Raw genomic sequence first — 22655 nt, 5'->3', positions numbered from 1 at the left:
TATATATATATATATATATATATATATATATATATATATATATATATATATATATATACATACACAGTGCCTACAATTAGTATTCAACCCCCTGCAGATTTAGAAGGTTTACACATTTGGAATTAACTTGGCATTGTGACATTTGGACTGTAGATCAGCCTGGAAGTGTGAAATGCACTGCAGCAAAAAAGAATGTTATTTCTTTGTTTTTTTTTTTTTTAAATTGTGAAAAGTCTTTTCAGAGGGTCATTTATTATTCAACCCCTCAACCCACCAGAATTCTGTTTGGTTCCCCTAAAGTATTAAGAAGTAGTTCAGGTACAAAGAACAATGAGCTTCACATGTTTGGATTAATTATCTCTTTTTCCAGCCTTTTCTGACTATTTAAGACCCTCCCCAAACTTGTGAGCAGCAATCATACATGGTCAACATGGGAAAGACAAAGGAGCATTCCAAGGCCATCAGAGACAAGATCGTGGAGGGTCACAAGGCTGGCAAGGGGTACAAAACCCTTTCCAAGGAGTTGGGTCTACCTGTCTCCACTGTTGGGAGCATCATCCGGAAGTGGAAGGCTTATGGAACTACTGTTAGCCTTCCACGGCCTGGACAGCCTTTGAAAGTTTCCTCCCGTGCCGAGGCCAGGCTTGTCCGAAGAGTCAAGGCTAACCCAAGGACAACAAGGAAGGAGCTCCGGGAAGATCTCATGGCAGTGGGGACATTGGTTTCAGTCAATACCATAAGTAACGTACTCCACCGCAATGGTCTCCGTTCCAGACGAGCCCGTTAGGTACCTTTACTTTCAAAGCGTCATGTCAAGGCTCATCTACAGTTTGCTCATGATCACTTGGAGGACTCTGAGACTGACTGGTTCAAGGTTCTCTGGTCTGATGAGACCAAGATCGAGATCTTTGGTGCCAACCACACACGTGACGTTTGGAGACTGGATGGCACTGCATACGACCCCAAGAATACCATCCCTACAGTCAAGCATGGTGGTGGCAGCATCATGCTGTGGGGCTGTTTCTCAGCCAAGGGGCCTGGCCATCTGGTCCGCATCCATGGGAAGATGGATAGCACGGCCTACCTGGAGATTTTGGCCAAGAACCTCCGCTCCTCCATCAAGGATCTTAAGATGGGTCGTCATTTCATCTTCCAACAAGACAACGACCCAAAGCACACAGCCAAGAAAACCAAGGCCTGGTTCAAGAGGCAAAAAATCAAGGTGTTGCAGTGGCCTAGTCAGTCTCCTGACCTTAACCCAATTGAAAACTTGTGGAAGGAGCTCAAGATTAAAGTCCACATGAGACACCCAAAGAACCTAGATAACTTGGAGAAGATCTGCATGGAGGAGTGGGCCAAGATAACTCCAGAGACCTGTGCCGGCCTGATCAGGTCTTATAAAAGACGATTATTAGCTGTAATTGCAAACAAAGGTTATTCCACAAAATATTAAACCTAGGGGTTGAATAATAATTGACCCACACTTTTATGTTTAAAATTTATAAAAATTTAACTGAGCAACAAAACTTTTTGGTTTGTAAGATTTATGCATCTGTTAATAAATCCTGCTCTTGTTTGAAGTTTGAAGGCTCTAACTTATTTGCATCTTATTAAACCTGCTAAATCTGCAGGGGGTTGAATATTACTTGTAGGCATTGTGTGTATATATATATATATATATATATATATATATATATATATATTTAATAAACATAGTTTAGTTTTATACAGTGGGGCAAAAAAGTATTTAGTCAATCAGCAATAATGCAAGTTCCACCACTTAAAAAGATGAGAGGCGTCTGTAATTTACATCATAGGTAGACCTCAACTATGGGAGACAAACTGAGAAAACAAAATCCAGAAAATCACATTGTCTGTTTTTTTAACAATTTATTTGCATATTATGGTGGAAAATAAGTATTTGGTCAGAAACAAACAATCAAGATTTCTGGCTCTCACAGACCTGTAACTTCTTCTTTAAGAGTCTCCTCTTTCCTCCACTCATTACCTGTAGTAATGGCACCTGTTTAAACTTGTTATCAGTATAAAAAGACACCTGTGCACACCCTCAAACAGTCTGACTCCAAACTCCACTATGGTGAAGACCAAAGAGCTGTCAAAGGACACCAGAAACAAAATTGTAGCCCTGCACCAGGCTGGGAAGACTGAATCTGCAATAGCCAACCAGCTTGGAGTGAAGAAATCAACAGTGGGAGCAATAATTAGAAAATGGAAGACATACAAGACCACTGATAATCTCCCTCGATCTGGGGCTCCATGCAAAATCCCACCCCGTGGGGTCAGAATGATCACAAGAACGGTGAGCAAAAATCCCAGAACCACGCGGGGGGACCTAGTGAATGAACTGCAGAGAGCTGGGACCAATGTAACAAGGCCTACCATAAGTAACACACTACGCCACCATGGACTCAGATCCTGCAGCGCCAGACGTGTCCCACTGCTTAAGCCAGTACATGTCCGTGCCCGTCTGAAGTTTGCTAGAGAGCATTTGGATGATCCAGAGGAGTTTTGGGAGAATGTCCTATGGTCTGATGAAACCAAACTGGAACTGTTTGGTAGAAACAAAACTTGTCGTGTTTGGAGGAAAAAGAATACTGAGTTGCATCCATCAAACACCATACCTACTGTAAAGCATGGTGGTGGAAACATCATGCTTTGGGGCTGTTTCTCTGCAAAGGGGCCAGGACGACTGATCCGGGTACATGAAAGAATGAATGGGGCCATGTATCGTGAGATTTTGAGTGCAAACCTCCTTCCATCAGCAAGGGCATTGAAGATGAAACGTGGCTGGGTCTTTCAACATGACAATGATCCAAAGCACACCGCCAGGGCAACGAAGGAGTGGCTTCGTAAGAAGCATTTCAAGGTCCTGGAGTGGCCTAGCCAGTCTCCAGATCTCAACCCTATAGAAAACCTTTGGAGGGAGTTGAAAGTCCGTGTTGCCAAGCGAAAAGCCAAAAACATCACTGCTCTAGAGGAGATCTGCATGGAGGAATGGGCCAACATACCAACAACAGTGTGTGGCAACCTTGTGAAGACTTACAGAAAACGTTTGACCTCTGTCATTGCCAACAAAGGATATATTACAAAGTATTGAGATGAAATTTTGTTTCTGACCAAATACTTATTTTCCACCATAATATGCAAATAAAATGTTAAAAAAACAGACAATGTGATTTTCTGGATTTTTTTTTCTCAGTTTGTCTCCCATAGTTGAGGTCTACCTATGATGTAAATTACAGACGCCTCTCATCTTTTTAAGTGGTGGAACTTGCACTATTGCTGACTGACTAAATACTTTTTTGCCCCACTGTATATATACATATACACTATATATATACTGTATATATATATATATATATATACAGGTCCTTCTCAAAAAATTAGCATATAGTGTTAAATTTCATTATTTACCATAATGTAATGATTACAATTAAACTTTCATATATTATAGATTCATTATCCACCAACTGAAATTTGTCAGGTCTTTTATTGTTTTAATACTGATGATTTTGGCATACAACTCCTGATAACCCAAAAAACCTGTCTCAATAAATTAGCATATTTCACCCATCCAATCAAATAAAAGTGTTTTTTAATAACAAACAAAAAAACCATCAAATAATAATGTTCAGTTATGCACTCAATACTTGGTCGGGAATCCTTTGGCAGAAATGACTGCTTCAATGCGGCGTGGCATGGAGGCAATCAGCCTGTGACACTGCTGAGATGTTATGGAGGCCCAGGATGCTTCAATAGCGGCCTTAAGCTCATCCAGAGTGTTGGGTCTTGCGTCTCTCAACTTTCTCTTCACAATATCCCACAGATTCTCTATGGGGTTCAGGTCAGGAGAGTTGGCAGGCCAATTGAGCACAGTAATACCATGGTCAGTAAACCATTTACCAGTGGTTTTGGCACTGTGAGCAGGTGCCAGGTCGTGCTGAAAAATGAAATCTTCATCTCCATAAAGCATTTCAGCCGATGGAAGCATGAAGTGCTCCAAAATCTCCTGATAGCTAGCTGCATTGACCCTGCCCTTGATGAAACACAGTGGACCAACACCAGCAGCTGACATGGCACCCCACACCATCACTGACTGTGGGTACTTGACACTGGACTTCAGGCATTTTGGCATTTCCTTCTCCCCAGTCTTCCTCCAGACTCTGGCACCTTGATTTCCGAATGACATGCAAAATTTGCTTTCATCAGAAAAAAGTACTTGGGACCACTTAGCAACAGTCCAGTGCTGCTTCTCTGTAGCTCAAAAGTGGCTTTACCTGGGGAATGCGGCACCTGTAGCCCATTTCCTGCACACGCCTGTGCACGGTGGCTCTGGATGTTTCCACACCAGACTCAGTCCACTGCTTCCTCAGGTTCCCCAAGGTCTGGAATCGGTCCTTCTCCACAATCTTCCTCAGGGTCCGGTCTCCTCTTCTCGTTGTACAGCGTTTTCTGCCACATTGTTTCCTTCCAACAGACTTACCATTGAGGTGCCTTGATACAGCACTCTGGGAACAGCCTATTTGTTGAGAAATTTTTTCTGGGTCTTACCCTCTTGCTTGAGGGTGTCAATGATGGCCTTCTTGACATCTGTCAGGTCGCTAGTCTTACCCATGATGGGGGTTTTGAGTAATGAACCAGGCAGGGAGTTTATAAAAGCCTCAGGTATCTTTTGCATGTGTTTAGAGTTAATTAGTTGATTCAGAAGATTAGGGTAATAGGTCGTTTAGAGAACCTTTTCTTGATATGCTAATTTATTGAGACAGGTTTTTTGGGTTATCAGGAGTTGTATGCCAAAATCATCAGTATTAAAACAATAAAAGACCTGACAAATTTCAGTTGGTGGATAATGAATCTATAATATATGAAAGTTTAATTGTAATCATTACATTATGGTAAATAATGAAATTTAACACTATATGCTAATTTTTTGAGAAGGACCTGTATATACACTGCTCAAAAAAATAAAGGGAACACTTAAACAACAGAATATAACTCCAAGTTGATCAAACTTCTGTGAAATCAAACTGTCCACTTAGGAAGCAACACTGTTTGACAATCAATGTCACATGCTGTTGTGCAAATGGAATAGACAACAGATGGAAATTCTTGGCAATTATCAAGACACATTCAATAAAGGAGTGGTTCTGCAGGTGGGGACCACAGACCACATCTCAGTAACCAATGCTTTCTGGCTGATGTTGTGGTCACTTTTGAATGTTGGTTGTGCTTTCACACTCAAGGTAGCATGCGACGGACTCTACAACCCACACAAGTGGCACAGGTAGTGCAGCTCATCCAGGATGGCACATGAATGCGAGCTGTGGCAAGAAGGTTTGCTGTCTGTCAGCGTAGTGTCCAGAGGCTGGAGGCGCTACCAGGAGACAGGCTAGTACACCAGGAGACATGGAGGGGGCCGTAGGAGGGCAACAACCCAGCAGCAGGACCGCTACCTCAGCCTTTGTACAAGGAGGAACAGGAGGATCACTGCCAGAGCCCTGCAAAATGAACTCCAGCAGGCCACAAATGTGCATGTGTCTGCACAAATGGTTAGAAACTGACTACATGAGGATGTTCTGAGTGCCCGACATCCACAGATGGGGGTTGTGCTCACAGCCCAACACCATGCAGGATGCTTGGCGTTTGCCACAGAACACCAGGATTGGCAAATTAGCCACTGGCTCCGTGTGCTCTTCACAGATGAAAGCAAATTCACACTGAGCACATGTGATAGCGTCTGGAGACACCGTGGAGAGCGATCTGCTGCCTGCAAAATCCTTCAGCATTACTGGTTTGGCAGTGGGTCAGTAATAGTGTGGGGTGGCATTTCTTTGGAGGGCCACACAGCTCTCCATGTGCTCGCCAGAGGTAGCCTGACTGCCATTAGGTACCGAGATGAGATTCTCAGGCGCCTTGTGAGACCATATGCTGGTACAGTTGGTTCTGGGTTCCTCCTAATGCAGTACAATGCCAGACCTCATGTGGCTGGTGTGTGTCAGCAGTTCCTGCAAGATGACTGGCCTGCCCATTCCCCAGACCTGAATCCAATTGAACACATCTGGGACATCATGTCTCGCACCATCCACTAATGTCACGTTGCACCACAGACTGTCCAGGAGCTGGCGGATGCTTTAGTCCAGGTCTGGGAGGAGATCCCTCAGGCGACCATCCGCCGCCTCATCAGGAGCATGCCCAGGTGTTGTAGGGAGGTCATACAGGCACATGGAGGCCACACACACTACTGAGCATCATTTCCTTGCCTTGAGACATTTCCGCTGAAGTTGATTCAGCCTGTAACTTCATTTTCCACTTTGATTTTGAGCATCATTCCAACTCCAGACCTATGAGATATTAGTTGTGATTTGCGTTGATAATTTTTAGGTTTTATTGTACTCAACACATTCCACTATGTAATGAATAAAGATTTACAACTGGAATATTTCAATCAGTGATATCTAGGATGTGGGATTTTAGTGTTCCCATTATTTTTTTGAGCAGTGTTTATATTATGATGCAGTGACCCCTGTTACAGCTAGGGGGCGCTGCATCTTCTCCTCAGAATATGCACGGAGGCGTATTGAGGCCATGGGAATGCATGGCAGTTGCAGGCATGATTGTAAATGGCCCGTATGTGTCGCAGGGTGAGTCTGCGCTGTAGGCCTGAACTAATGTTGTTCTGGGACCTATAGTTCAACAAGTGTTTGTTTACTTTAAAGGGAGTCTTATAGGCTTAGTTAAAGAGCTGGGCGGGTCTGACTAACCACATACACCTCCCACCTATGGGAGTGGTTACAAGTTTATAATGCGACCATGGTGGTCACATGTTTGTGAATGTATGGACCTTTTTGGTCCGTGTCTCAGGTCCTGGAAGGCCTTTATTGTGAGGTCCTGGGAGTAGGACCAGATCCCTGAAGAGCACATGGGGAGGCCTTGGACCTGGAGGCCTGTGTGTTGAGTGGTTACAAGTTTATAATGCGACCATGGTGGTCACATGTTTGTGAATGTATGGACCTTTTTGGTCCGTGTCTCAGGTCCTGGAAGGCCTTTATTGTGAGGTCCTGGGAGTAGGACCAGATCCCTGAAGAGCACATGGGGAGGCCTTGGACCTGGAGGCCTGTGTGTTGGACGGTCCCAGGTGGGGACGGACGTCCTGAATAGCGAACGGAGAGGCCGTGTGTGCAGAGTCTGTGATGGCACTGCGTTGGGGAAGCTATAGTCCGTTTGAGGATCTGGACTGTCGGGAGTGCACTAGTCACAGGGACAGTGATCCCAGTTCGGTAGCTTCCCTAGGAGAGAGTACTGACAGGAGTCAGCATGTGGAGCAGGAAGTCCCGGAAGGTAACCCAGTTGGGAACTGTGCGGTCTCCCATGGTAACTGGACGGAGTAAGGTCCAGCATGTTTAGAGACTGCAACCTAATGTCGTGTTTTGGTGCCTATTGTGTTCCATGGACATTAATGAACTGTTAGGCGTGCGGTCACCCACGATAACTGGACAAAGAGGTACGGCGTGTTTAGTGACTGCATTTCAAAGCCGTATACTATGAAGTGCTAAGGACTATGTGAGGTCTGTGATATGTAACATGGCCTACAGTGGTTTATGCTGAGTGTATAATAAACCACATGGACTGTTTATGTGAAAAACAGTGCCTGTCTACATTTTTCCTGTTGCCAAGCGAGTATTCCCCAACCCACTAGTGATTGCGGTAACACAATATGTATATATGTATTGTAGCGATTTCACTCACTCAGCTGCGACGGCTGACACTCAGGAGACGTGTTCCTTTAAAGTTCACTGGGTTTATTGCTCCATAAACCATGTGGCAAAACAACAGAAAGCAAAATAGCCTTTGGTTCAGGCAAAGGAAAACAAGTGTCCAGTTCATCCGGCTCAGTCCTGAAGCCGAACACACTCAGGAGGGTTTCACCTCCACACATATATAAAACAACGCAATATTCCGGGCTACATTACAGCAACAAGGCACTTATGTGGCACATACCTCCCATCGACTACACACCCTTTAGCCATGCTACATACCTCCCCCCTCTGCCTAAAGCCGTGGGGCTTGGCACTTTCTCCCACTAAACAAGGGATTCTTGATAGGGCATCCGCATTACCGTGCAGCTTTCCGGCCCGATGTTCCACATGGAAACTGAAGTCCTGCAGGGATAAGAACCAACGGGTGACCCTAGCATTTCTACCCTTCGTTTCCCTCATCCACCTAAGTGGGGCATGGTCGGATATCAGTCTAAATTTACGTCCCAGCAGATAGTACCGTAATGTGTCCACTGCCCATTTTATGGCCAAGCACTCCTTCTCAACGACTGAGTAGTTCTTTTCAGATGAGGACAGCTTCCTACTCAGATAGAGAACAGGATGCTCCTCCCCATGTAGTTCTTGGGAAAGGACTGCTCCCACCCCAACATCTGAGGCATCTGTCTGAAGAATAAACTCTTTCTTGAAGTTTGGGGCCATCAGAACGGGTTGCTTACACAAAGCGTTTTTCATTTCTTGGAAGGCTGACTCTGTTTCTTCGGACCACTTAACCATTACTGGTTTTGTCCCTTTTAGCAGGTCAGTCAGAGGCGCAGCCATCGTGGCGAAGTTTGGGATGAACCTCCTGTAATATCCCACGATTCCCAGGAAGGCTTTAACTTGCTTCTTGGAAACTGGTTTTGGCCACGTTTGAATTGCCTCCACTTTACTGATTTGGGGTTTTATTTCTCCGTGACCCACTATGTATCCAAGGTACTTAGCTTCTTCTTTACCCAAGGCACACTTCTTTGGGTTTATAGTAAATCCGGCCTCTCTTATAGCATCCAACACTGCTTGGACTTTCTCCAGATGACTCTCCCAGTCCGGGCTAAAGATGACGATATCATCTAGGTACGCAGCAGCGTAGGCCTTATGGGGTGCAAGAACTCTATCCATAGCCCTCTGGAAGGTCGCCGGAGCTCCCTGTAGGCCAAACGGCATCCGGGCATACTGGAAGCATCCATCAGGTGTCGAAAAGGCTGTCTTCTCCTTGGCTTCCTGCGCCATGGGAATCTGCCAATACCCCTTTGTCAGATCCAAGGTGGATATATATCTGGCGTGCCCAAGCCTTTCGATGAGCTCATCAATACGGGGCATGGGATAAGCGTCGAACTTGGAGACCTCATTCAACTTCCGATAGTCGTTGCAAAACCTCCACTCTCCATCAGGTTTTGGGACCAGGACAATTGGGCTTGACCAACCGCTCTTGGATTCCTCAATGACTCCAAGCCTCAACATACGCTCCACTTCCTTGGAGATAACTTCTCGACGAGCCTCAGGAATACGATAAGGTTTCACATTCACCCGCACATGGGGCTCTGTTAGGACCTCGTGCTCTATGACCTTCGTGTATCCTGGCAATTCTGAAAACAGGTCCCTGTTTTTCTGGAGTAACTCCCGGCACTGCTGCTTCTGGGTTTTCGATAGCGTCTCTGCTATAGTAACCGCTCCAACCTCACCTTCTGGGTTGCTTAACAATGACGGAGTAACTGTCGGCTCTCTATCTTGCCATGGCTTGATGAGGTTGACATGGTAAACTTGGAATGGTTTCCGTCTTCCTGGTTGGTGAATTTTATAATTTACCTCACCAAGTTTCTCGACAACCTCATATGGCCCTTGCCATTTGGCCAAGAACTTGCTTTCCACCGTTGGAACTAACACCAGAACTCGGTCTCCCGAATTGAACTGCCTCACTCTTGCAGACCGGTTGTAGACCCTGGCTTGAGCTTCTTGTGCTTGGAGAAGGTGTTCTTTCACGATAGGCATCACCTTTGCAATCCTCTGCTGCATCAGGGCCACATGCTCAATGACGCTTCTGTGGGGCGTGACTTCGGCTTCCCAGGTTTCCTTGGCTATATCCAGGAGTCCTCGTGGATGTCGGCCATATAGAAGCTCAAACGGTGAGAACCCTGTGGAGGCCTGTGGAACTTCACGAATGGAAAACATCAGATAGGGTAAGAGACAATCCCAGTCTCTACCGTCTTTCTCTATAGCTTTTCTCAGCATGCTCTTTAGAGTCTTGTTAAACCTCTCAACAAGACCATCTGACTGGGGATGGTACACCGAGGTCCTCAACTGGGAGATCTTCAGGGCTTTGCATAACTCCCTCATCACCTTGCTCATGAAAGGTGTACCCTGGTCAGTCAGGATCTCCTTTGGCAGACCTGTCCGGGAAAAGACATGGACCAACTCGCGGGCTATGCTCTTTGAGGAAGAATTCCTTAAGGGAATTGCCTCAGGATAGCGTGTGGCATAGTCAAGGATGACTAATATATACTGATGGCCCCGAGCTGATTTAACTAAGGGACCGACCAAGTCCATGGCAATTCTCTCGAACGGTACCTCAATAATGGGCAGTGGCACAAGGGGGTTCCGGAAATGAGGAGTAGGAGCAGTTAGCTGACATGTAGGACAGGACCTGCAATAGTTCACTATTTCCCGGTGACACCCAGGCCAATAGAACCTCTGCACAACCCGTTCCTGCGTTTTTTCCACCCCTAGGTGTCCACCCAAGATGTGTGAATGGGCCATGTCCAACACTTTCCGTCTATACGGACCCTGCACTATCAACTGTTCTACCAACTCCTCCCTTATTTTCGTGACCCGGTACAACAATTCCCCCCTCAACAGAAAATGGGGAAATCTTTTGTCTGCCCCCGGCTCCTGTACCACCCCGTCAATAACTGTAACATTATTAAAGGCTTCCCTCAGAGTGGGGTCCCTATGTTGGGCAGTCCCAAAATTTTCACCGGTAACCTCTAACTCCAGAATGTCAGATGTAGGGGATACTTCCTCCTCATCCCCAACCAGAACACAAAAAGGAAAGCTGTCTGCCTCTGGGTGTGGCGACACCGTTCCAGGGTTCACTGGTTCCCTGCCAGGGAGCTCAGAACCCTTTCCCCACAAATCCCAAAACAAACAGAAATCCCGGCCAATAATTATAGGGTGCAACAAGTCCTGAACTACGCCGACTATGTGGGATTCAGTGCCACATGCCGTTTCAATGTCCACCCTGGCCATAGGGTAGTCCTTTGCATCACCATGTATGCACCGCACTCCGACCTTCTTTCCTGGGAGCAGATGAAGAGGAAAAGTGGCCCTCACCAGGGTCACTAGGCTCCCCGAGTCTAGCAGTGCCGTTACTGCTCGACCGTTCACCTTTACGGGACACGCTTGAGGTCCCTCGTTGGATGGAGAGTTCACACTACAGACTGGATACGCATAGTATGAACAACGGCGTCCCATGCTGCAGTCCATCTGCTCAGTGGCTTGGGAACAACGGGCAGCTATATGTCCTGGCTTGTGGCACCTCCAACAAATAACATCACCCGTGGGGACCTTGGGCACCACCTCCCCCGCCCTTTGTGACCTTGGACGCACCACCCCTTTTTGGGACTCAGCTGCCCTCTGGGACCCCCAGTACGGCATGGGCTGCCTCCCGAAGGAGCCTTCCAACCCTTGGTATCTCTCAACCAGTCCGATCAGCTCGTCGGCATTCTGGGGATCACCCTGGGCAACCCAAGACTGTATAGGCCTCGGGAGGGAATGGACAAACCGATCCATCATCACCCGTTCTACCATCTGTGCAGGCGCAGAGGTCTCTGGCTGCAGCCATTTCTGGACCAGGTGCAACAGATCAAACATTTGGGAACGAGGTGGTTTGTCCCGGTGATAGCCCCAGGAGTGAACTCGCTGTGCCCTGACAGTCAGTGTCACCCCCAGACGTGCGAGAATCTCGGCTTTCAATTTGTGATACTCTTTGGCATCCTGCAAGGTCAAATCATAGTACGCCTTCTGGGGTTCTCCCGTCAGGTATGGCGCAAGTACCTCTGCCCACTGCTCTGGCGGAAGTTTTTCCCTCTCAGCGACCCTCTCAAACACCGTCAGGAAGGCCTCAACATCATCCCCGGGAGTCATTTTCTGCAATGCACGTCTTACCGTCTTCCGGACGTGGGTGTCATCAGCCAAACCTGGGGTTGGGGCGCTCGCCTTGCCCTGGATGGCGGTTGCCAGAAGCTGCATCTGCTGCTGATGCTCCTGCTGGCTCTGTTGTAACTGCTGCCGTTGCTCCTGCTGGCTTTGCTGCATCTGCTGCCGTTGCTCCTGCTGGCTCTGTTGTATCTGCTGCTGGCTCTGTTGTATCTGCTGCATCAACAGCCTGTTGGTCTCTTGCTGCCTTTGCTCCTGCTGGACCAAGTGTTTCAGCAGGTCCTCCATTTTCTCCGGCAATGCTTGCTGGCTTGCAACAGCCTTGACCCAGGACATTCAAAAATAAACTCACGTCTCGTCTCCGCTGGGAACGCTGCTCGCAGGTCTCCACCAATTGTAGCGATTTCACTCACTCAGCTGCGACGGCTGACACTCAGGAGACGTGTTCCTTTAAAGTTCACTGGGTTTATTGCTCCATAAACCATGTGGCAAAACAACAGAAAGCAAAATAGCCTTTGGTTCAGGCAAAGGAAAACAAGTGTCCAGTTCATCCGGCTCAGTCCTGAAGCCGAACACACTCAGGAGGGTTTCACCTCCACACATATATAAAACAACGCAATATTCCGGGCTACATTACAGCAACAAGGCACTTATGTGGCACATACCTCCCATCGACTACACACCCTTTAGCCATGCTACAGTATATATACTGTGTATATATGTATATATATATATATATATATATATATATATGATGCATGTGTTTTTCCATGTATATAAACATGTATGTAAATGTGCATACACATAAATAGACTTGTAAGCGAGATACTATCATCCTCTTTCAAGTGTTTGTTTAGTTATAAATTGTAGATGATGGTGCAATAATTGGTGTTCCCATGGGATATTAGATTGCACAATAATAAATAAATATCAATCGGTAACAAATTAGTCTTGCTACTGGTGCCGTGGTTAATCTTGCAAAGTAAAGGGTTTTGTTTGCTGGGTCAGCACTTGCTTTGTGTTGTATGTCTCTTCCAGAATGTGGTCAGCTATACAGAACATTTGCTCTCCAAACCTTAAGCTCTTATACCTCATACTATCAGCGTTTAATACTTCCAACACATAAATAATCTGTTTATAAAAAAGAAAAAGAAAAAGCTACCAATAAGATTTTTATGCTAAATTACAAATTTAACACAATCTATCTTTTTTAAGCTTTATCTTCTGTACCTGATTGGCAGAGCCCTTTGTCCCTGGTCCAGAGCTATTAATCTCTTAGAGATTTAAAGGGAATCTGACAGCATGATCCTCCCCTAACTGTTTATATGTTACTAGATGGCAGCCCGATTCTAAAGAATCGGGAGTCTAGAATCCATATATACTTTATTTATTCAAATGTAAAAATAATACAATTAATAAATAATAGTAAGAAAGAACAAAAAATGGCTGCACTCACCAGCTCTTGACAATTCTTGTTATTTAAGGTACAGTTACACAGGATCCATGAACATGCTTATGAGGGGAGGGATGAAAGACATCAGACGACAACTTTGCGTGTTGTGGCAAATGCCACAACAACGGTTCTTTGCTTAAGAACAATGTCAGGTAGTAGGAAAATACCCAGTTAATAATAGGCAATAGTTCTTTGCAGGAATGCAGATATTAATAAATAGGCAGTTTATATTGCAGAGAAATTGCTGGGCAATAATGGACAATGTCCTTATGTGGCAAATAATAGAGCAATATACCCAATGTGGCAAAGAAGAGGTTAATAAACGGCAGTCTCTCAGTATAACAGTCAGTGAATAATAGGCAGTATATGGAGAAAGCACCAAACAAAAGTTCAAAATTGGTGTGAAAATGTCACTGAACCACTTCACAACTAAATATATATAGTTTTGGTAAATGGTATTATCATTTTTTTGACGAAATTCGGCAGGAGCTTGAAGAGCAACGTCACTGGGCCCGCCTCCACGCAGTAGAAACTTGCTGTGAGGTAAAAATTCAAAAATCACACCAAAATGGCGGGCGGAGTGTGTCACAGTACGGCACGTTTCTGATTGGTCGCTCGCAGCAGGCGGCAGCCAATCAGACACTGGACACTGTTGACGTCACTTATCTCCGGACATTAGCTCCGGACATTATCTCCGGACATTAGCTCCGGACATTAGCTCCGGACAGGAAGTTGGCACAAATTGCAGGAAGTAGTATTCTAGGCAATTATATATTAGATATGTGTTGCTTTCTGATTGTCATCCATACCTTAACTTCTGCAACCTGTTGCTCTCTGACTGCAAAATCACTGTTTTCATTCATATGTGAATGAGGCCCAAGTGCTTAGTAAGTGCAGTTACCAATACTTTGCCTCATTGGCTCTATTCCCCATCAATGTCCACCTTCGCCTGCTTGAGTGACAGGGCACTAGTTGTGCAAATGTAAGGAGGTGAAGCACAAAAAGAGTCTGGGGGCAGTTACCCTCTCGGCTCTGTGCCTGGAACCATTGAGCTGTGCTACAGGTTCCCCAGGGGGCGGACTTAGAGACTGGGACAGGAAGGAAGCCGGGCAGAGGGTGGGAAAGGCACGTGCGCAAGGAACAGAGCAGCGTGAGCAGCGGTCAGAGCAGGGTGCAGCTGCGCTCCGGGAGAGAGAGAGCTCCCGATCAGAGGACAAATACAGGGAGATTGCCTAGAAAGACTGCATCTTGTGAGTACATGACAGCGGACTCTGCTGTGACTGGAGAGGGGCGCTTTGAGAACCGTGTAGAGACATTGGCCCGTGCAGAGACTGTGACCCCCTGGTACCCCCTCATCAGACAGATAAGTCTTCTTTTCTCAAGAAATCCTGCTTAATTCTGTTACACTGTTTGACTCCCATATTTTTGCACTGTTTTATTGCTAGTTATTTTCCATTGCTTCCTCCCTGCGAGGAGAACCTCATTTCTGTTATTAAACCCCTCAACTGTTGGTCTGTCTGTTCCGTGGTGACATACTCAGTACCTGCATACTATTACACAGTGAAGCCAGTGAGCTTATGTATGTATGACATAATTCTTCAGAGAGCACCACAACCATATAAACAATTTGGAAGGTGTGGGGAGGGAAGGGTGGATTTTCCTGACAGATTCACATTAAATGATAACATTTTTCCCCAATGTTTAAGTGGATTAGTAACAATTAAAAGGATAGGTCATAAATAGTGATGAGCGAGTATACTCGTTAACAAACAGAATATCCCCACTTGTATTCAAGCTGGCTAGCAGCTGTAAATCATGCAGCTGCATCAACAAAAACTAAATCTCCAAGCACGCCGAAATGCTCGGAGACCACCCGAGCGTGCTCTGGAAAACCCGAGTAATGAGTATACGTGCTCATCACTGGTCATAAATGGTCAATCTGTTTGGGTGCCTAGTAGTGATGAGCGAGTATACTCGTTGCTCGGGTTTTCCTGAGAATGCTCGGGTGGTCTCCGAGTATTTGTGAGTGCTCGGAGATTTAGTTTTTGCCGACGCAGCTGCATGATTCACAGCTGCTAGCTAGGCTGAGTACATGTGGGGTTGCCTGGTTACTAGGGAATTCCCACATGTATTCAGGCTGTCTAGCAGCCGTAAATCATGCAGCTGAATCAACAAAAACTGAATCTCCAAGCACGCCGAAATAGTCGGAGAACACCCAAGCGTGCTCGGGAAAACCCGAGCAACGAGTATACTCGCTCATCACTTGCTAATGCACCACTGCTTCCATTCATTTGACTGCTGTTGATTTTGGGTTTAGCCTTAGTACCAAGCACCGCTATATGTACAGAAGCATCATTTACTTGAATAATGTCGCTGTAGTTAGCGGCTTAAATGTTTTTGGTGGCTGCCTCTAGTGCATCCTCAACCCTGTCGGCGTGCACTCCCGCTGCGGCACAGCACTTTCCCAATACAGTTGTTACGGAATAAGACACGCCTTATCTGGTGGTTATCTACTTCACAATTGGTTAACTGTTTTGCATCGGCACCAATAGCGTCTGGTGTTACATAGAAATCGATGAGAGGTTGGCATCAACAAACCCAGTTAATAGCTGGAGGTAGCTAGAATTAGTGGTACCTACAGTGTATTGGGGAAGTGAAACAAAAATTACAAGTGACTGTGAATCTACACAAGCACACTGTAAGGAATGAGCTGGCACACTATTGAGAAAACATTTCCCTGGCCCAGGATACAGTATGACAGATGTGATACTGAAAGGTCATTTTAAGAACAACAGAGAAAGGAAACTTCTTTTCACTACAAAATCCCATATACATTTTTCACTCTCATCCACTAATTTCTCCACAGTTCTGCACTGCCCTACCTCTCCTCTCTCATCTCTGTCTACCATCCTAACAGTTCTCTCGGTTACGCTAATCGCCTAACACGATCATCCTCTATAATATGAACCTCCCACTTGCATCTCCTGGTCTTCTTTCCACTGCAGAATCCAGTATAAATTTATCACTCTCACCCACAAATTTCTCCACAGTTCTGCACCGCCCTACATCTCCTCCCTCATCTCTGTCTACCACTCTACATATCCTCTCTGTTCCGCTAATCACCTAAGACTAATATCTTCTATACTCTTTGAACCTCCCACTCCTGTCTCCTGGACTTATTTCCGCCACAGAATCCAATATAAATTTATCACTCATTCACAAAGGTCTCCTCCTGTATCCAGGATATCTCTCGTGCTGCACCAGTTTTCTGGAATGCACTACCCCAGACAATCCGGTTAATTCACAGTATTCACAGTTTTAAGTGTGGTTGAAAAGTACATTACTATAGTCTAGCCTATTACCTCACCTAAACACATTTATTTAGACTAGCCTGTCACCTCACCTGTCTAATTTAACTATCCCCTGCTCTCTCTTCTACGCACTCAGGAGCACTTTGTACCTGTACTTGTACACATACTGACTGGTGACCGGTTCATGCTGTGTTATTGAATGCCCCTATTCATTACACAGATGGCTGGAACTTACATGACAAGAACTTTAGTTTTTGACTTGTTTGTACAAGTGTCTTCTGAATTGTAAAGTGCAGTGCAATATGTTGGCACTATAGAAATTAAAATTAATATCATTATGGCGTGCTCCTTCCCACACGGTGTTAATAAAGAGGTATTGAAACAAATCCAGTGTCCGTGCGTACAGCAATGCTATGTGTCGGCAAATAGGTAGTGCGTGATTGTTTTGTATCATATTCAGTATGTTCTAATTCTGGCGTGAATCAGTAATTATTAATGCCCATATTTTTCTGTTGAAATAATTTATAAATACTTCTGTCTGTTCTCCATTAAAGGAGATGAAGTCCTAGAATGGAATGGGAAGCCTCTGCCGGGAGCCACAAATGAAGATGTTTACAATATAATTTTACAATCAAAATCAGAACCACAAGTGGAGATCATCGTGTCCCGGCCCATCGGGTACAGTATTATTTAGATTCCTTCTCTTCATTTATCTATAGATAATGAAATAATTTTTTGTATATAAAATTGTGGAGTAAGTATCTCTTTTTCTGTCATTTTGTAACACTAGGAACATACATAGAAATTACAATAAATACTTTAAAAGACCAGAAAGAAAAATTCAATTGTGCATTAGTGAGTTTTATGGGGGTTTCCATCATTTTTTTTTAATTCTGTAACAATAGCAAAGAATATCGCTGTTCTTGCCATTAAATAGTACTGAAATTGTGACCGAGTCCTTATGTGACTACATTAATTCATGGGACGAGGGATCTTTCAGAGTGATAATATGGCACACCATCCTCATCCTGGTCTCAAAAGACAAGACTTAGGAAAACATATGTATGCCTTGTTCATCCCTTTTGCTCTTAAAACTAAATTACTGATTTCTCGCCGTACCTCCCTTAGCCACCTTGCTGAGCTGCTTTTTAAAAATATAATAAGGTTAGACTAGCAATCTGTTTCTATATTCAGTTTAAAGGCTCTGGACACTTTTGACTTGGACAATATATTTTTGCAATTGTTAACGGTTACCTTTAATTAATAAAATTGCTCTAGGTTTCAGATTGCAGTTGCCATTCCTTCATTCATTTTCAGGCCCCCTGATGTGCAGTTTGCAGCCAGATTGAATTTTCATATTATTCTCTTGTTGGGAGGTGTATGACAGAAAAATATGGTAGAGAACCACAGAACTTAGTATACAAATAAAGAAAACAATTTTATTTGGAAGTCAGCACTGGTATCGATATAGTCTGAGAAGTACAGCGTTCCGATTCATCTCGGACCTTGGTCATGGCTTGGGTCTCTATGAGGATGAGTGTAAGTTGGCAGGCTCATAATACTTATATACCAAAGCTGATCTCCCAATAAAATAGTTTTCTTTATTTGCATACAGAGTGCTGTGGTTGTCTACTATATGCTTACTACATAAAACCACAGCGCTCCAGAAGACAGCCCTGGATGCTGGCTACGTAATCGTTCCCATCTCCCAGTAACATAGGCTAGGTGTAATCTCTTGTATTTCCATGGTGCTGCTGTCTTCATCATCAGCAAAGCTCTAATTCTATACTTTCCTTTTCATGTGCTTTCTTCCTCGTCTATAACCTGTTTTCTCCGCCCGCCATAAAACTTAAAGTACTTTACCCACTCTCCACTGCATATCTTTGTTCAAAGCCCTACCTTTAATGAAGACTTTAGAAAGCTACTTAACTTTGCATTTATGAATCCTAATTATCAATAAAAAAAAATCAGTGTAGAACGTTTAAGTTTGGTTTGAAATTGGTTTTCCAGTTTTGCAAAACCTCTGTCCCCAGGCTGCAGTTTGTTTTAAAAAAAACAGACGAGCTTTACTCACGGTGCCCAAGTCCAGCATGGAGTCTGTCTCTGAGTTAGTTATTGTCTGTATGGAGCCATAGTGAGCTCCTCACATTCTGTATGGGTTCTTACTTGATTTCATGTAGAGGGATATGTTATTTGTTGTCTTTAAGATGACATATAAAGCCAGCAGAGGAACATTCACGTGATGCTTCATTAAATGCATAATATGATTTTTCTCTCTTAGAGCTCTCCCAAATACGTCTTTTGTGTTTGTTCCCTCCAGTGCTTTTTTTATGGTTGTAGTATTTTCTTTTTCTTATTGCTTTTACTTATTTCCTGCAGTGACATTCCAAGGATCCCTGAAAGCTCCCATCCTCCATTAGAATCCAGTAGGTGCTCTTTATTATGAATGTTAAAGTAACTGTACAATTTAAAGGTTTTTGATTAGCAAATTATTTGTTTTATATTTCTAAAGACGGTGAGAACGCTTTCTTAATTACATGCTTGTCCTAATTCGTTTCCCTGCCTCACTGAAGTCATTAACGTAAAGCTGCGTTTCCCCTATAATAATAATGATAGTGCTCAAACAGTGACATCTACGCTACTGCTATGAGTACTTGATTTGCCATAATGCAGTCATAAATGGCAGTCCTTCTGAAGAGTGCTCCATCCCGTGACCCATAAATACCAATAAAAAAAAGTTTTTATCAGTTTCTGGAGCATTTTGTGCCACGGAAACATGATAAAAATTATTCTAATATTTTAATTAAAATGCGTCCAAAACCTTGATAAAAATAGTGTAAAAAAATGCATAAAATCAGCAGCATAAAGTCATGGATTTTTCCAGCCATAAAAATCTACATTAAAAAAAACTCAGCGTGATCTTACCCTTAGATCGTCAGAACTCTGTTCTGTGCTTTAGAAGATTTCCTTTGACGGCCATAGGTTTCTTCATTAGTGGCAATCGCATTGTGTAATCAAAAAGTATAGCTCACGCAGTACAATAGTGCAGTATTAGTCAGCCTTAACTCAATGAGAATACCACAGCACATAGAGAAAGAAAAAGACATATAAAGAGAACTGCAAAGTCTCTGCGCTGAAAACATAGCGCCAAAAAAATGTGTCATAAGTCCACGAATGCTTTACTTAAGGCCGTCGTCACACTAGCGTAGAATACGGACGAGTGCTATGCAAGAAAACATCGCATAGCACTCGGACCAGTGTTAATCTATGGGGCAGCTCACGTCACCATATTTTTTTCTCAGGAGTATTCGACGTGCATGTAAAATTGCAGCATGCTGCGATTGTACGCGTATACCATCGGAGACTCGACAATGCAAGCCTATGGGTGCAATAAAAACTCGGACACCACACGGACCATCTGTCTAGCTTGTGACATATACGCAAACATTTTCCTCATTTCAGCCCATTGAGCAATTTAATTCAATGGGGAAAATCAGTGAGAAATGTAAAGCCATATGCATGCTATACGGATGCCATACAGATACATAATCGCGTCATCGCATTGCACACGCATGACACACGGATGACCATACGGAGAACCCTTGTACGACTCTCAGCAGGGAGACTCAAACCAATTTTCCATGCTGACCTAACGCAGCAGATCTGTGGCTGAGAATCCACACAGAAACATCGACAATCACAAGTAGGGAACAGATGTTTTGTTCAGAAATGTCTGCACCAAATTTGCCTTATGAATATTCCCTAAAGGGGAAATAGTGTCAACAAAATCTGCATCTTTAATCCCCTAACGACTGCCGATACGCCTTTTAACGGCAGCAGTTCCTTAACTTATGCCTCAGCACCGCTTTTTAAAGTAAGTGTATAGCGCCCCCCAGCGTCAGAATTTCTCCGGGGTCTTGGCTACCGGGGATAGCTGAGACCCCAAAGAACATGATTCAGGTTGGTTTTTACCGACCCCCGCGTTGCGTTCGCCGTTATTAACAGAATAACTCCAATTTCCCATTTAATTTCTCTCTCCTCTGATGTGATCGCACATCAGAGGAGAGAGAAATGGAGTCCCCCAATACCCCCCAGTACCTGCAGTGTCCCTGCATCCCCCCATGAAGTCCCCATGACGGCAGCATCTTCTTCTGGGAAGAAAATGGCGGGCTCATGCTCAGTGCGCCTGCTGAGATCTGCCGGCCGGCACCCAGCAACAGTATGACATTTTTCCTATTGGTTCATTTTGATCACTGTGATTGACCGTGTCACAGTGACCAAAATAAAAAAAAATTGTAAATTAACCCCCCCTTTATTACCCCCTTAGTTAGGTAAAAATAATAAAATAATAAAATGTATTTATTTCCATTTTTCCATTATGGTTAGAGTTGGGCTAAAGCTAGGGTTGGGCTAAAGTCAGGGTTGGGCTAAAGTTAGGGTTGGGGCTAGGGTTAGGGTTGGGCTGAAGTTAGGATTGGGCTAAAGTTAAGGTTTGGCTAAAGTTATGGTTGGGCTAGGGTTAGGGTTGTGGTTATGGTTGGGATTAAGGTTAGGTTGGGATTAGGGTTAGGGGTGTGTTAGGGTTAGGTTTGTGGTTAGGGTTGGGATTAGGGTTAGGGGTGTGTTGGGGTTAGGGTTGTGGTTAGGGTTCTGGTTAGGCTTGGGATTAGGGTTAGGGGTGTGTTGGAGTTAGAATTGGGTGTTTTCACTGTTTAAGTACATCAGGGGGTTTCCAAATGTGATATGGCGCCACCATTGATGCCAGCCAATTTTGCGTTCACAAAGACAAATGGTGCTCTCTCCCTTCTAAGCCCTGCCATGCGCCCAAACAGTGGCTTTCCCCCACATATGGTGTATCGGCATACTCAGGAGATATCGCACAACAAATTTTGTGGTCCATTTTCTCCTGATACACTAAATGTTTTGTGAAAAAAGTAAAATGTTCATTTTTTCCTTCCACGTTGCTTTAGTTCTCGTGCAGCACCTGAAGGGTTAATAAAGTACTTGAATGTGGTTTTGCACATCTTGAGGGGTGCAGTTTTTAGTATGGTGTCACTTTTGGGTATTTTCTGTTATATTGACCCCCCAAACGCACTTCAAATGTGAGGTGGTCCCTAAAAAAAATTGTTTTGTAAATTTTGTTGGAAAAATGAGAAATTGCTGGTCAACTTTTAACCCTTTGTGATGCAGCGATCACTAGCGGGTTGGGGAACTTGCTTGGCAGCGATATAACACACAGCAAGACTGTATTTTCTTTATCAAAAGTTCGTGCCTGGTTTATTATACCTCCATAAACCACGGTAGTGTGTTTGAACATCACAGGACCGACATATAGTCTATTTCAGCTGTGGTTGCTTTCATATAGTTCATTATATGCATCAACGGAACATAACAATCACCGACTTGCCTGTCAGGCACACATCAGACAGTTCCAATAGCAAATACTTCTCTGCCGTTATAACCCCCCTTGCTGGAGTTACCTTCCTGGAGCTCCTGCTCCACACACTGACCTCCTGTCAGTCCTCTCTCCTGGGTAAGCTGTCTTACTGGGATCACCGTACTTGTGACCAGAACAGGGACCAGAATTCCAGAGCCCTCACAACAGTCCAGACCCGCAGAAGAAATGGTAGCTTCCCCAATGCAGTGCCGTCACAGACTCTGCACCATCAGGACTATGACCATACTCATTAGAATCCAAATTCAGGCTCGTTCTGGAGCCAAACACACACAGTCTGTATTACCTGCTTGACAGCATTGCAGATTTTCACCGATTGGCATCACAAGAGTCCTGACCTCCGGAGAAGCTGCCTTACGGGGATCACCGACTTGCCTGGCAGGCACACATCAGTCAGTTCCAGACCCACCAAAGGACGGTAGCTTTCCTGACCCAGATAGCCATCACGGTCT

General features: G+C 44.5%; 1 protein-coding gene across 33 annotated transcripts in view; it reads left to right on the top strand.

Annotated features, from left to right (window-relative positions):
• The window catches only part of RIMS1 (regulating synaptic membrane exocytosis 1), a 540636-nt gene that overhangs the window by 224561 nt on the left and 293420 nt on the right, over positions 1–22655 (top strand). For all 33 annotated transcript variants that reach the window (XM_069726596.1, XM_069726604.1, XM_069726589.1 and 30 more), the window contains 2 exons: positions 17303–17426; positions 19128–19174. In XM_069726596.1, the coding sequence (XP_069582697.1) occupies positions 17303–17426; positions 19128–19174 (171 nt within the window). The remainder of the gene's footprint in view (positions 1–17302; positions 17427–19127; positions 19175–22655) is intronic.

Source organism: Ranitomeya imitator, chromosome 5 (assembly GCF_032444005.1).
Source record: "Ranitomeya imitator isolate aRanImi1 chromosome 5, aRanImi1.pri, whole genome shotgun sequence".
Lineage (NCBI taxonomy): Eukaryota > Metazoa > Chordata > Amphibia > Anura > Dendrobatidae > Ranitomeya > Ranitomeya imitator.
Note: the sequence above shows the minus strand (reverse complement) of the source record. Positions and strands in the feature narration are given on the sequence as shown.